General features: G+C 39.3%; 1 protein-coding gene across 5 annotated transcripts; it reads left to right on the forward strand.

The window, feature by feature from the left end:
• Positions 1 to 866: 866 nt before the first annotated feature.
• ical1 (islet cell autoantigen 1-like) lies at positions 867 to 13,631 on the forward strand. 5 transcript variants are annotated; one of them, XM_067493557.1, is made up of 15 exons: positions 908 to 1,000; positions 1,783 to 1,815; positions 1,972 to 2,146; positions 5,966 to 6,038; positions 6,243 to 6,366; positions 6,454 to 6,652; positions 6,923 to 7,048; positions 8,178 to 8,276; positions 8,369 to 8,451; positions 8,931 to 8,980; positions 9,209 to 9,253; positions 9,409 to 9,660; positions 10,157 to 10,447; positions 10,583 to 10,675; positions 11,661 to 13,631. In XM_067493557.1, exons 2-15 carry the CDS (start codon positions 1,808 to 1,810, stop codon positions 11,774 to 11,776), a joined length of 1,734 nt encoding a protein of 577 aa, XP_067349658.1. In that variant the 5' UTR covers positions 908 to 1,000; positions 1,783 to 1,807; the 3' UTR covers positions 11,777 to 13,631. The 5 variants fall into 5 exon arrangements, with proteins under 5 accessions (XP_067349660.1, XP_067349658.1, XP_067349659.1 ...); XM_067493558.1 differs by having other exon boundaries at positions 1,788 to 1,815; XM_067493559.1 differs by lacking the exon at positions 1,783 to 1,815 and having other exon boundaries at positions 867 to 1,000.
• The last annotated feature ends 249 nt before the right edge of the window (positions 13,632 to 13,880 follow it).

Genomic DNA, 13,880 nt, shown 5'->3' on the forward strand with positions numbered 1-13,880 from the left:
ATGTCTGGAGGAAACCAGGCACTGCTCACCACCTGGCCAATACCATCAGTACAGTAAAGCGTGGTGGCAGCATCATGCTGTGGGGAGAACTGGGAGACTAGTTAGGATCAAGGGAAAGATGAATGCAGCAATGTAAAAGACGCTCGAGACCTCAGACTGGGGCGACCGTTTAACTTTCAAAAAGACAACAATTCTAAGCAAACAACCAAGATAACAAAGGAGTGGCTGTGGGCTAACTGTGAATGTCCTGGAGTGGCCCAGCCAGGGCCCAGACTTGAACATCTCTGGAGAGATCTAACATTGGCTGTGAGCCAACGCTCCTCATCCAACTTCATGAAGCTTGAGAGGTACTGGAAAAAAGAATAGGGGAAACTGCCCACAAATAGCTGTGCCAAGCGTGTAGTGTTATAATCAAAAAGATTTGCGGATGTAATTGGGGCTAAAGATGCCTCAAAAAGTATTAAGCAAAGGCTGTGAATATTGCCTACATTTGTTTATATTTTTTATATATAATATATATATTTATGTTTTACATCCAAATGTCATACAGTTTTGACACCTCAGATTTTTAGCATTTTACATTGAACTCAGTTGATAAGGTAGTTGTCCACGGACCACAGGGTCAGTGGTTTGATCCCTGGTCCCGGCTCTATGTCGAAGTGTCCCTGGGCAAGACACTGAACCCCCAACAGACCTTTCCCATCCCCAGCTGTGCGTTTCCAGTCTAATCCCGGTAGAAATTGCTAATTTCTTCAGTCTACAGTAAGGAAAGGCTTGGCCATGGTTTTCACAAGGAGTAAACAGATGGAGCTTGTTTTACATCAGACGATCTTTGCTGTGCGCTTAGCAACATCGACCCCGTTCGGCCACGCGGCGCCACTGCAGCTACTTTACATATCCTGTTTCTCTGACTCAGATGATGATGACTATCGGCAGCAGAGGAGGCTAGCTGACCTACGCTGCATAGATGCTCGGACAGCTGGAACAGCCTAAACACAAGGTGGAGTTAAAAGAGTTGTATTGTTTAAACATCCTACTATAACATACGAACTGGACGTGTTGTATTACCTGTAAAGCTAAAGATTCATGTTGAAGAGATGTTACGCTGGTCTGGCCACGGTACTCGCTACTAAGTTAGCTAACGTTTAACTGCTGCTAGCACGGAAGCTTTTCTAACTTCATTTTCTGGCAGGTTTTTTCAACTACTGTTACGTTTGTTTTTTTCATCTTAGTGCCCCGTCATTTATTCATTCACAGCTCTGTTAAACGCCAGGCTACCGCGTTGCGTTTACTTTCTGTGTCAGCAAGGCAGCGTTTGTTGTAATTGCAACGTTACACCCGCTGGGCAGCAGCTAGCTTAGCTGTCTCCCGACTCCCTGAACTCGCAGGTGTCCGATGGCTGCTCCAACATCCATATTAGATTAGCATTTTAGCCTTTAACATTGATTCCTTTTCATGTAGCTAACGTTTCATGTACCCTGTAATAACCGAGTAGAGGTCTGTTAGAAAACTTTGGGGGAACAGCTGTCAGCCTAATTTTCATTCATGCTGTTGTGTCGATTATGTGTCTAAGAAAATTCCATATAAAAGTTGAAGCAGCTTTTATTTCATTTATTTTTGTTTATGTTAAAGTCATTTAATACTAGTAATGTATTTTTATATGGGAAAACCTAACAAAGAATTTAATGGACAATCAATGACATCAGTAATTGTATCTTAAACTATAATGCCATTTAAGGCCAGAGTTCTGTATTAACATATCTTTTATTGTTTTGTTTTCAGAACAGATAAGGACAGATATTCAATAATGGATGGGTATGTGTAAATTAAATGTTTTCGTACATACTTTTAAACCGTAACTAGTAGGATTGTTACAATATTAAACACTGTTGTTATAAGCAGAACTAGAGAGCTAGGGACAAACTAGGCTGTATCATAGTGCCATGGACTGGACTGCTATTCTGGGTCCAGGTTTACAGGGGGCATGCTGAGTGGGAACCAAGCTCTGTTCAGGGAGGACAGCTCAGTGATGGCTCGCATGCAGAAAAAGTTCTGGAAGACCAAGCAGGTTCTCATCAAGGCTACAGGCAAGAAGGAGGATGAGTATGTGGTGGCCTCAGATGCTGACCTGGATGCCAAGCTCGAGGTAAGACAGGGCGATTTTCATGACTCTTGTTTATGACTTTTAGCATTCAGCGGTAGTTGTTAAAACACACACACACAGTTTCCATGTTTTTTCAGATTCTAAATTTAAGTAGTAAAACTATATCGCTGTGGACTGTTTTTATAATTTGTTATGTAAATAATTTTTCTTAATTTTTATTTTTTGCTGTATGCTTAATTTACTGTTTTTAAAATCCAAATGCTAAAAAGAAAAGACATGTTTTTCATGTCTGTGGCTGGGAGGCTGCTGCTTAGGAAATTGAGCCAGGTGTTCAGGAGTTAATCCTTAACTCTTCTATTCCACATGTTGAGGTGTCCTTTGTTAAGATCGTGAACCCCAAATTGCCCCTGGTGTACATTCTGCTGTGGATAAAAGCTACATGAATAAATGTTAATGTTGGTAGGGGTCGATGAATAATTAAAATTGAAACCTTAAACCTTGATCTTGCATGTAGTACACCAAGAACTCACACTAACACACCAGTGTGAATGCTCGCAATGGCTTAAGGCACTTATGTAGCCTACAGTGTAGGCTGTGCATAGATTTTACCCTGGAGCATAAATCTAACTCAACTGTTCGGTAGCATCAAATAGGGCTACTCGTGTAATGTTGAGGTCATTAACTACAGTACTTGAATAAATGCTCTTGGTTAAATTCACATTATTTGAAATTATTTTAAAAATTTCAGGAAGGTGTCAAAGATAATGTGTATGATATCTAGAAGATTTTAATTTGATGGAGTGGTGCAATTTAAATATCTCTAACAATATAAACATAATTAGCTCATATATCTAGATTATATGACTGGTATACATGAAGTATTTTCAGTCCTATAATGGGGGAAAAGGGGGGAACTTGCATTAAGATTTGCACAACTTGCACTTGATTTAAAAAAAAAAAAGTCTTGTTACTTTTTGGGCTTATTTTTGCAATAGAAGAAACAAATGCAGTCACTACACAATTGTTGAGTTATAAAGACATGTGCCTGTTTATACTCTGTCTTGGATTTATATATACATGTGTAAAAATAAAAAGAGGCTTGTGTGAAATGTTGGATGATGTTTACATCGTGTTGGCACAAGATGCCTATTGTTTAAAGAACTGTTTTTTTTCTGCCTAGTTATAATTGTCTAATTATACTTGCAGTGTCTCACCTCTCACAGCTGTTAAAATTATGTCGGCAGCATACAGTATGTCCTCTTAGCCTCTTAGTGCAAAACAGTGAAGCAGACAGGTTGATCAGCTCTTGGTAGATATTTCTGTGAGGCTGTCTGGCCTTGCCTGCCGTAAGTGCTACTAGAGATGCACTGTAGGGCTTTTGTTTGCTCGGGAACAAGATCAGGTCTCTTCTTGTCCTCCTGGTCTAATTGCCCTTTGATTCAGTCCTAGTATGACAGAAACAGATTGAGAAAACGGGAAAGTGAAGGACGGAAACAAAAGTGCAAGGGAGAAGAAGGTACCACCCACGAAGATTTTTGAAAAGCAGATCTGTCTAGTTGCATTTTTTTCCCTTTTTTTTTTCTTTGCAAATGTTATCTTGATTTGGAGTCCTCTGTGACCCAGCAGAGAGCTGGACTACTAGAATCACCAAGGGCAGATTAGATTTGCAGCTGCTACTGCATGGCAGCCCTACAGCTAACCTGATTGTATCAGCTCATAATCTCAGCATCACCTCAGTATAGTTTCAAATTTCAACCCCAGCTGCTTTTGCTTTGAAACTTTTATGAATAAAACTGTTTTAGATTTCCTTCAGTGGCTCATAGCTGGATAAAGTTAAAAACATTTCAGCAAGAGAGACAAAGGTTAAATAGTCTTTGCAACCTATGTGTATTTACTGAACAAACACAGATCTCTGCTTGCCTCTCTAGTTCCTTGCCATATTGCTGTGACTCAGAGCAGTTGCCACTAGTCAGTATTGAACATGTTACTAATGAAGAGGTTTGCTGCGTAAGAGCAGTGTGTAAGAGCATAGCCAGTGATCTGAAACTAACAGGTGTTTGGCTTCTGCCCAGGTAAACAAACTCAAGGTAGTGACTGTTTATACTGCAGTTAATCAGTAACTCTGTGTATGTTCAAGTCACCTCCTCCCTCTCAACTTATACAGTCTTACGCCTGCCTGAGTTCGGGTGAAGAAGCAGGTAGCACTTATGCTTCCTTATACAATATGTTTGCACTGGATAACAGTGTCATAGAGCTTGTTGCTTCACAAGTCACAAGTGTAATGCAGTTTAAGGTTTAAGAAAGTTGTGTTGTCTGGAAGATGATGAGCTCTTATAGTAAAGCATCACAGTTTAAACAAAAAGAATCTGCTGGAAAATTATAGTGCATGTTAGTAAACACCACAAATATAAAAAAAAAACATCCTACTTTATTTTTAACTTTATAGTTTATAATTTCTTTAGGTATGTATATTAACAAATGCATCAGCATACATGTAGCTGTAGACCTGTAAATTGCTCAATCATCTGGATGATCATTGATGAGTGTCAAAACATGGGCATCTCACACAACCTTACAATCAGAACAAGCATTGACAAAGGACAAATACACCTCATAAGAGACTTTTCAGAGATTTAAAAAAATATTCTTCTGTTTGGAATATTGTATGTTCCGTTTGGAACCGGCTCAGCAACAAATGCAGTGTGACTCTAACATCTGCAATTTACAAGTTGTATTGGAAAACCAACACCGGCAGTGTTGAAACACAGAATTTGTTACACCACCTAAAACATAAACAGTAACCATATCAGGAGGAGATATGAATTCCTCATAACTGCTTGCCTGTGGGCGTAAATAATTTAGTTGCAGTTTTGAAATGTCCCAACTAGAGGTTAGGGACGTGTTAAATAGATATTTTAATGTGATAAAAGCTTCCTGCTATGCACTCAGGCTCATTTTTGCTCCCTATAGTTTAATAGTCTCTAAGATGGCGTCTTCAGGACAAACTTATTACAGTGTCATGCTTTGTGCAAAAAGGTGCAAAAATACAGAATTGACACCTTATCTACATGTTTAATGTTTGTTTCTCCCTTATTTGGTGCCAGTGCAGGTCAAGGAGGAGAGATCGGTTATAACTTAAATAAGGTTTATTTTACTGAAGGAGATAATCTGGTAATGAACCCAATTTATCAAACAACCACACATACAGATAAAAGCAAAAAGCTCAGGAGTCAGTCTAAATGTACAAGGCAAGTGCGCGCACACACACAGACTCCCAATGCTTTTACCATTATTTCAAGCTCTAAAAGTCAAGATGACCCTTTCAGCCCTCACACCTGCCTTTGTGCCACTCAGCAGAACTGGAATGAAATCTGTTGCAGTTAGTCGCACATCACTTAATCAGTGTTGTTGTCAAGAGGAAGTTGACTTCCAGACAGAGAGCAAGTCTGGCAAGATTATGTGTGTTTTTATGGTTTCAGAGTGCTGTTTCATTTAAACATAGAAATAAACATTTTACTGTATTACAAAATAAAACGCACAATTAGCAGGAAGGTGGAACGGTCATCCACCCGTCCCGCAGTTGTTGGCTCGATCCCAAGCTCCTCTGGTCCCATGTCGAGAGTGTCCTTGAGTAAGACCCTGAGCCCCAACTTAGATGCTCATGGTGAGTGTTGGCCAGTGTGTGAGTGTGTGAATAAAAAGCAGTGTAAAGCGCTTTGAGTGCCAATGGGTAGAGAAGAACTATAGAAGTGCAGACCATTTACCATGTTCCATTTAGCAGAGAATCCATAAAAGAGAGAAAAGCTCTCAAGATGTTTCAGTGTGTCAAGTATTTTTAATTTGGCTTCATTATCTCCGCAGTTCTTTCGCTCAGTTCAGTCCACCTGCACAGAGCTGATGAAGGTGATTGAGAAATACCAGGACAGGATTTCCCGTGAGTGACAGTCAAAACTAGATCAATTTATTTCAATTTAACTGTTTACTGACTAACAATAGGAGGAATTCATGCATAGTGAGATGGCAGAATGTGCTTTCTGCTGTGCTTTTTAGTGGGATTGGTAGATCATTTTGAAATTTTCTGTTACAGTTTTGCATAAACGGGTCTTTCAGAATTTCAAACTTTGGGCTTTTTCCTCAGGCTTGTCTCAGGAGGAGAATGAACTTGGCCTCTTTCTTCGCTTCCAGGCCGAACATGATCGCACCACAGCTGGCAACATGATGGATGCCACCAGCAAGGCCCTGTGCACCTCTGCCAAGCAGAGGTCAGAAGCCGCAGAAAACCAATGATTTCTGTAAAATGCATTCCAACAAAAATGGCGTCCTTATGTTAAATCTTCTTTTTAATACAGGATGGCACTATGCCCGCCACTGCACCGTTTGCATCAAGAGGTGGAAACATTCAGGCGGCGTGCAATCGCTGACACTTTGCTGACAGTCAGTCGAATGGAGAAGGCCCGCACTGAGTACCGAGGAGCTCTGCTCTGGATGAAAGATGTGTCCCAAGAACTGGACCCAGATACCTACAAACAGTTGGAAAAGTTCAGAAAGGTAGAAAGACCTGGGTTTAAGTGCACTTTCAAAACCACCCCGTTTATTCTAGTTCAAATGACCAATTCAAATTCTGATGTGGTTCAGGGTGAGAACATACTTGCTTGGACTTTTGTTAAAAGAAGCTGAACCATGCGGAAAACTGACCAAGTTAACGAAGTGGTCCACTGATTTGGACTATAATATTGTAACTATAGCTTTGAAGAGCGTGTATTTATTCTCAAATTTCTTAATATATTTATATTTAGTTTTTTGTGTTTCTGTTGTCAGGTCCAAGCCCAGGTCAGAGGGACAAAGAGCCAGTTTGAGAAACTGAAGAATGATGTGTGTCAGAAGGTGGACATGCTGGGAGCGAGCCGCTGCAACATGCTTTCCCACTCCCTCTGTACCTACCAAGTATGTGTTTTTCAAAACTGTTCTGTCTCTCTGATATAAAAAAATGTTTGTGGAAGAATAAGAGCTCTCTCAGCAACTGCAGCTGGTTAGCTTAGTTTTGCATATAGACTTGGTGTTAGTACATACATATTAAAAAGTTAACACAATTTATCTAGTTTGCTTAATCTCTACAAAACAAACTGCAAAAATGACTCCAGGATGTCCATGCGTCTGACCAAGACTTTGGGTCATTTTCAAGCTTGTAATTAGTTTGTTCTGGTACGAAACAATGGACCAATGTTTATATTTAGTCCATTTCCCCTTTGGTTTGGTTTTCTTTTATACATAGAAAAATCCAAGTGAACTAAAATACATCATAAGGGGTCATGCGAGAATGGTCTTGGGGATTAGAGGTGCTGCAACACACAAGACACCTAGTGCTTTTCAAAACTGAACATTAAAGGGGATCTTTTGTAGATGTGCTTTTTTTTACTTTCCACTTCTTCAGTTAAATTAAGACTTAAAAAACATAAACTTTTCCCATTTTGTAATGAGAAATCCTGATTTTGTTCTGTGGGATAAAAGAAGTATTTTAATTTCTATACCTTCACTGAAACAACACTGTTGCATATATGAAACATTATAGTAAAAGCAAATAACTATTTTGACACAAATTTGAAAAGGGAGCTTACAATCAGAGAGCACTACCCTGATAGTTTTCTACCTACCCCTGCATTACCCACCGTTTACCTGAATCAGGTGTGTTCAGTCAGAAGCTTGAAGATACTACACGGAAGAATATAGAAGATACAGAAGAACGACAAAGCAAATCAGTATCTTCCAACTTCTTATTGATAGAGCACACTGGATCCAGGTAATCGGCAGTGGGTAGGCATATTCCCTGAAAACCAGGGTGGGGAATCCCAAATGTAGACAACTATTAGGTCTCAGTAAGAAGTGATGCCAGTCAGTTTTCACTCAAATTTCATGTTCTGAGGAGTGTTTAAACAATGAGCTGTATTAAATGAAGGATAAGTGGACAAATACAACATGTACACTGAGCTTTATGCTACATTTAAGGCTTGTATTTCTGAGTATAACTTGAAAAAGAAAAGCTGCGTATTTTATTTATGTTTTCCTTTCATGGCAGACCACTCTGCTGCAGTTCTGGGAGAAGACAGCCCACGCCATGTCGGGAATCCATAAGGCTTTCCAAGGACACGTACCATACCACTTCACCACACTCAAGGTAGTTCAAACTATATATTGTTGTTCCTTCTTAAAAAGCATTGTTAGTGGAGAAGTCAGACTTCCTGAAACTGAAGCTGTGTGTTCATACAGGACCTGCGAGACCCTTTGGAGCAGATCACAGATGCACAAAAACAAGAGGTTAAGGAAAAGTCTCTACAGAGCAACACAGACAAGTGAGAACACACTGAACACACATGTGGTGAAAGCTAAATGTCTAATACATGTTTATGCAACCAGACAAATCTTTCATCAAAACATCAGATATGTCTTGATGGGTTACTGAACCCAGTTCTGACACAAACACATCCTTTCATTCCATGTTTCTGTTTTCATGGCACCACTTTCTCCTCTCGTGTCTGTATTGTCCCCACAAAAAACTCAGCTATGTCTTCATTAAACCTAAGGCCAATATCATGCCCATGTTTACCTATAAGTTAAGTGTTTGTGTGTGGCAGGTTGTACACTAAAGTGACAGTAGTTACACATGTAGAAACTTCAGCTCCTCAACAGTAAAGATGCTGGTATGTTTTGTATAGTGTTAATTGTACTTTTTTTGTGAATAAAAAACGATTATGTTAAAAAAATAGCAAAACAATTCATCACCAACTACATTAACTCCTTTCTCATTGCCTTCTTTTTCCTTCTTGTTCAGTCTTGTGTCCTTGGATGATGACAAGCCATCAGGAAGCACCCCTGACACAGGTATGTTCTGCCACCTGCAGGCAGAGACACATTATGTATTGCATGTTATGCTCGTGAAATTCCCTACAGTAAATGTAACAGTAAAATAAATTGCAGATGCATAAAGGCGGATGGTGTTTGTTGAACCGGGGGAGTGAATAAACAAATTTCTAAGGGGATATAGAAAAATCTCAAACTCAAAGTGTACCCCAAAGTTGTAGTTGTATGACTTCTTTACCTCCTTACCAGACCTGGCCCACAACTTTGAAGGACAGAGCCAAACTGACAACAGTGGTAAGTGTGTCTGTGTGCGATGAGAACCTCCACTGTTTTGCTAATGAGTGTTTGGCATTTTCTGTAGCCGGTACTTGTGTAAATAGTGTACACTGCGATCAGTGTTTCTGACTGTGGGCCGGATGCCTGCTGGCTTTGTGATCTTTTGATCTCAGTACACCTTAATATCACCACACCCTCCCAAGACCTGCACAGTATGGGCCGAAACTCAGAGGGATCTAAAGGCGATCTGATGCTTGTGGCAGGTGATCTGCCCCAGCCGCAACTTCCAGCACCAACAAATGTCCTGCTCCAGCCTCAGCTCATGCCTCCTCCACCTCCTCTTCCTCATCTTCAGGCCAGAAACCAGATGGAGCCCTGGGGCTTTGAAAGCTTCCAGTTCAGCCTCCCACAGCTGCCCTCTACTGGTAAACTGGCTAGCTGTCTCCTAGATCTGTCACCCAAAGCTGCTTCTTTTCCTCTAACTTTGCTCAATTTGATACAGAATTTCACCGATTTTGGAACTTTAATTCACTTTCCTTCTGCACTGGATTCAGACTGCTTTGTTGGGCTTGTTCATTAATCTTCATCTTTTGGGAAACTAATTGCGCATCTTCTGCACTTCAGAGTCTCACTACTTTAATATTCTGAGCTGCATCTGTTGAGCATTTCCAGACAAACAAACTTCTAACAATAGCAATTATCTTGAACACTGATCTGCTTTAAAGGAACTTTTTGACACATTGGCCTTATAGATTAGAACAACTCTACAACAACTCGCTACAGACTATCAGCTTAACACATAGACTGGCAAAGGAGAGGTTAAGCTTAACTTTGTGAACTGCTTAGATCCTGATCTCCTTGACATTTTCACAACCTGCAATGTCTGGTTAAAATAAATACCTTTTCTCCTCCCCTCTCTAGATGGAGATCTGCTCTCTGATGGTCCACCCAACCCTGCAGGGCTGAGACCAGAGGAGGAAGAGTATGAGAAGGGTGACATGGCTTTTCTCAAAGACATCCTTAGCCCAGGTCCTGGAATCAATGACGACTTCAGCAAAGAGTGGCAGGATGCTTTTGGGATCTTTGAGCCCCCGATTATCCCTCCTGCAGGCACAGCGAGCAGTGGGCAAGCAGGAAGTTTGCCCTCCAACCCACCTAGCCCTACGGGCTTCCTGCCCTCCCAGCTACTGGATCACAGTCTCAGCTCAACAGGTAGAATACTGCACTCTGCCAGTGGAGAGAGCTACCTGTACAATGCAAACTGGTCACTCTTAATGCACCATATGCAGGTGCATTAGAAGAACATCTGAATGTTGATAATTTTTCTTACCTGTCTTTGTCTTTTAGGCTGGGCAACCCCACCTATGTTCCAAGCTCCACCTCTGCAGCCTCCTTGCCAGAATGAAACAGCTCAGCCTGCTCCAAGGTCAGCAGCCAATGGTAAGGTGTTCCTTGTTCCGTGTAGGTTTATAATTTATAACTAGGTTTATAGGTGTAGGTTTATATAATAACTAATGTCATGTTTTAAACAGTTTAGTTGATGACTCTCTAAACATTGGTCATACTTATTAAATACAGTGTTAGTTCAAAATTTAATTGGAGGCATTTTGTTGTTTTACATTCAGCTTTAAAATCCATCAAAGATTTTCAGTTAATTCAAGTCAGAGGAAATTCTTGGCCAAGTAGGTTTTATTTTAAAAACTCTAGAGACCTGAAACATATTCTCCAAGAAACTTAGTACTAAATTACTACAACTCATCTTTGTTCAGTTAATGTAACTATATACAGTTCACACAGATGATTAGTATCATAGCCAATTATTGCCTTCTAGAACTGCCACAAAGCTTTTAAAGAAGACGGTGTATAATAGTAATAATAATAATGTAAGCATGTATATGTAGGTTGTATATGCAACTTTTTAAAGTAATTTGAAATAAATGTATTATTTTTTCTTAAGCGAAAACCAATTTTATTTTGAGACCTGTTTTATTTTATCTATATTTCCTCTTGCTTTTTAATAAAGAAAAATGATTTCTTATTAGGTGAATGAACAGACTAATTGGTAGAAAACTCAATTACTAAACTAATCAGTAGCTAGAGATGATTTGTGCAGTGTGTTTTGGTTTGTCATGTTGGAAAATTGCTTAGAATCTGAGATTCTTGAAACTGGCAGTCCTCTTTTTACAGCTTCTCCTATGACTTGGTTCATGCAGTTAGCCTATAAATGTAGAGTGTGACCCTTTTTTTTTTTCAAGCTGATCACAACTAAAGTGACCTTTTTTTTATGTAGCCTGTTGAACCTTAAATGTATAAAATTCAGATTAATGGACTGTTGGATTGAGAGCAAAAACAAAACGGTAGTAGCAGTAATCAGAAGCAAACTCCTCCATAATGACAGTGTGTGTGTGTGTGTGTGTGTGTGCAGCTGCTCCAGGTGGTTCCAAAGACATGTCTGCTTGGTTCAACCTATTCGCAGACCTGGACCCACTTTCCAACCCTGACGCCATAGGACGCTCTGCAGACGAGCTGCTCAATGCGTAAAGGCGGGCGTGTGTGTATGTGTGTGGAAGTGTGTGATCTGGATTTCAGCAGCCTTTAGTCACAACAACCAAGTAAAAAGAACACTTAACAGTGATATACATAAAGATACATAATGCTCACACATTTGTTACACGCGGAGACACACTGAAAAAAGGAAACAGAGGAGTTCATTGTTGAACTCTCCTTCTCAATTGCTGACTGTTAAGACCAGACATAAAGACACTGACTCATACACACACAGCAAACCTCATGTTACCTTTTCACTATGAGTTATTGCAGCTTTTGTCAAGCAGAGTACTTCAGTTACTTTCTTTTGGACTGCATTGTGTGCTGTACTGTGTTTTATTAATGTTTGTGTTTGGGTGTGTGTCAGTTTGCTGTGTGTATACACATAACAAGGTTGTTGAAAATGACCCTTGTTTATTTGTAGTAGTGCTTTTGTCACAAAAGAAGGTTGTGTATGTATTGGACATACATGTGGTATGTGTGTGTGAGGTGAGAAAGGACCCTGAATTTGTCTTTGGGCCTGTATTTGCAATATAGAAAGAACAGAAACGGGGAAGCTCAGGGCCTGTATCACAAAGCCAGTTTAAACTCTATGAAGCTTACCTGGCTTCAGGTATCATGAAGCTGGCTATCTGTTAATTTAAAGTGTTCCTGTCCAGCTGTGAACAAGAGCAAATTCTTTCAGTAAGATGATGAATAGCCAGTAATCGAATATCTCATAATGACACGACTACAGTAGAATAAGAACCTGTTGAGTGTGCAAGAATAAAAGTAGTTTTAAGAAATGGTCTAGTTTGTAGAAACATTATGATGTCACGAGGGCATAACTTGGTGTCTAGTGTTGATTAGCATTCTTAGCCAATATGCACAACTGAAATGGCAGACTGCAGAGTTTTACTGTTTTTTGATGTGCAAACTGTTGAGAGGAAGCAATACTTTTAAATAAATAAAACTGTGGTGTTAAATTAAAGATTGTAATCCTCTTAATACCACTATCCCTCCTTTAAAAAGTATGAGAGCCTACAGTGTCTGTCAGGTGACATGTCATAATCGATTCTTATTTTCATGTGATTACTCACTAAAAAATGTATGAATACTGTATTCCATTTCTGCTGTTACATTCATCATTCTTACACACTGTATCTTTATGCTTTTATTTTACAGTCATAATCTCATTTAGTCTGAAAATCACTATCAATATCACAGTATATATAATCATTCATTAGTTTCTTGTATGCCCAAAATTGACCCTCTACAGTAAGCGAGCTGTGGAACACAGGTTAACATGCTTGTCATGGGTCTAGTACTTTTTAAATAAGCCAACTTCATGATACCGGAAAGTGAAGCCGCAAGATAACTGGATAATACACTAATCTCACTTTGTGATAGGGTCATATACCTCTAGCAGTTTTTTTGAAATCTTGGTCTAAATCCAATTATGATTTGTGAACCATGGAGTCCCTGGTGTCATCATAAGAGACTCAAGTGAACTGGAGTTTGATTACAGGCAATGTGGAAGACAACGTTTTTGTAATGCCAGTTATTTTTTACTATCTGTTCACCTTCATCCCAGACTGTTGGGCTGAATGTAAGCAAGTAAAAACAGGATGTGTTTGAAATCAAATTCTGTCCCATTTGTTGCATCATTTTCACAATTACAAGGAAACCAAGAAAAATGTGTGAATGATGAAACATTTATTTTCTAGTTGTACTCTAAAATGAACTTTTAACATATAGGCAACAGGAATTTTATTATTTTTGTCAGGTTGTGTAAGTCCTACAAACCTAAAATCAACATGACCTCTGCTGCACCAAAATGTATTTAAATAAAAGAATAACACTATTAAAATGAATGTTTTAGTTCTGTGTATTGTGTATTCTGAGAATGCACAGATACATATTGGAAATATATAGCTGTTTTTATAGGGAACAATAATCAACACTGGAAAATTGCTATGTTCTGGTTTACATAATTAGTTTTTGAGGAGAAAACACACCACGACTGGCATTTTTGAATGTTTAGTGTGAAATAAAGATACATGTAACTTTTAAAAATATTTTATAGAGTGTATTAAGAAAAGTAAGGTTATCGGAGTTG

This window comes from Channa argus, chromosome 23 (assembly GCF_033026475.1).
Source record: "Channa argus isolate prfri chromosome 23, Channa argus male v1.0, whole genome shotgun sequence".
Lineage (NCBI taxonomy): Eukaryota > Metazoa > Chordata > Actinopteri > Anabantiformes > Channidae > Channa > Channa argus.

Excerpts from the sequence above, each read along its gene's own strand:
- ical1 (XM_067493557.1), top strand. Across the intron at positions 6,367-6,453 it reads TGCACCTCTGCCAAGCAGAG|GATGGCACTATGCCCGCCAC; the intron begins GTCAGAAGCCGC and ends TTTTTAATACAG. Across the intron at positions 7,049-8,177 it reads ACTCCCTCTGTACCTACCAA|ACCACTCTGCTGCAGTTCTG; the intron begins GTATGTGTTTTT and ends CTTTCATGGCAG.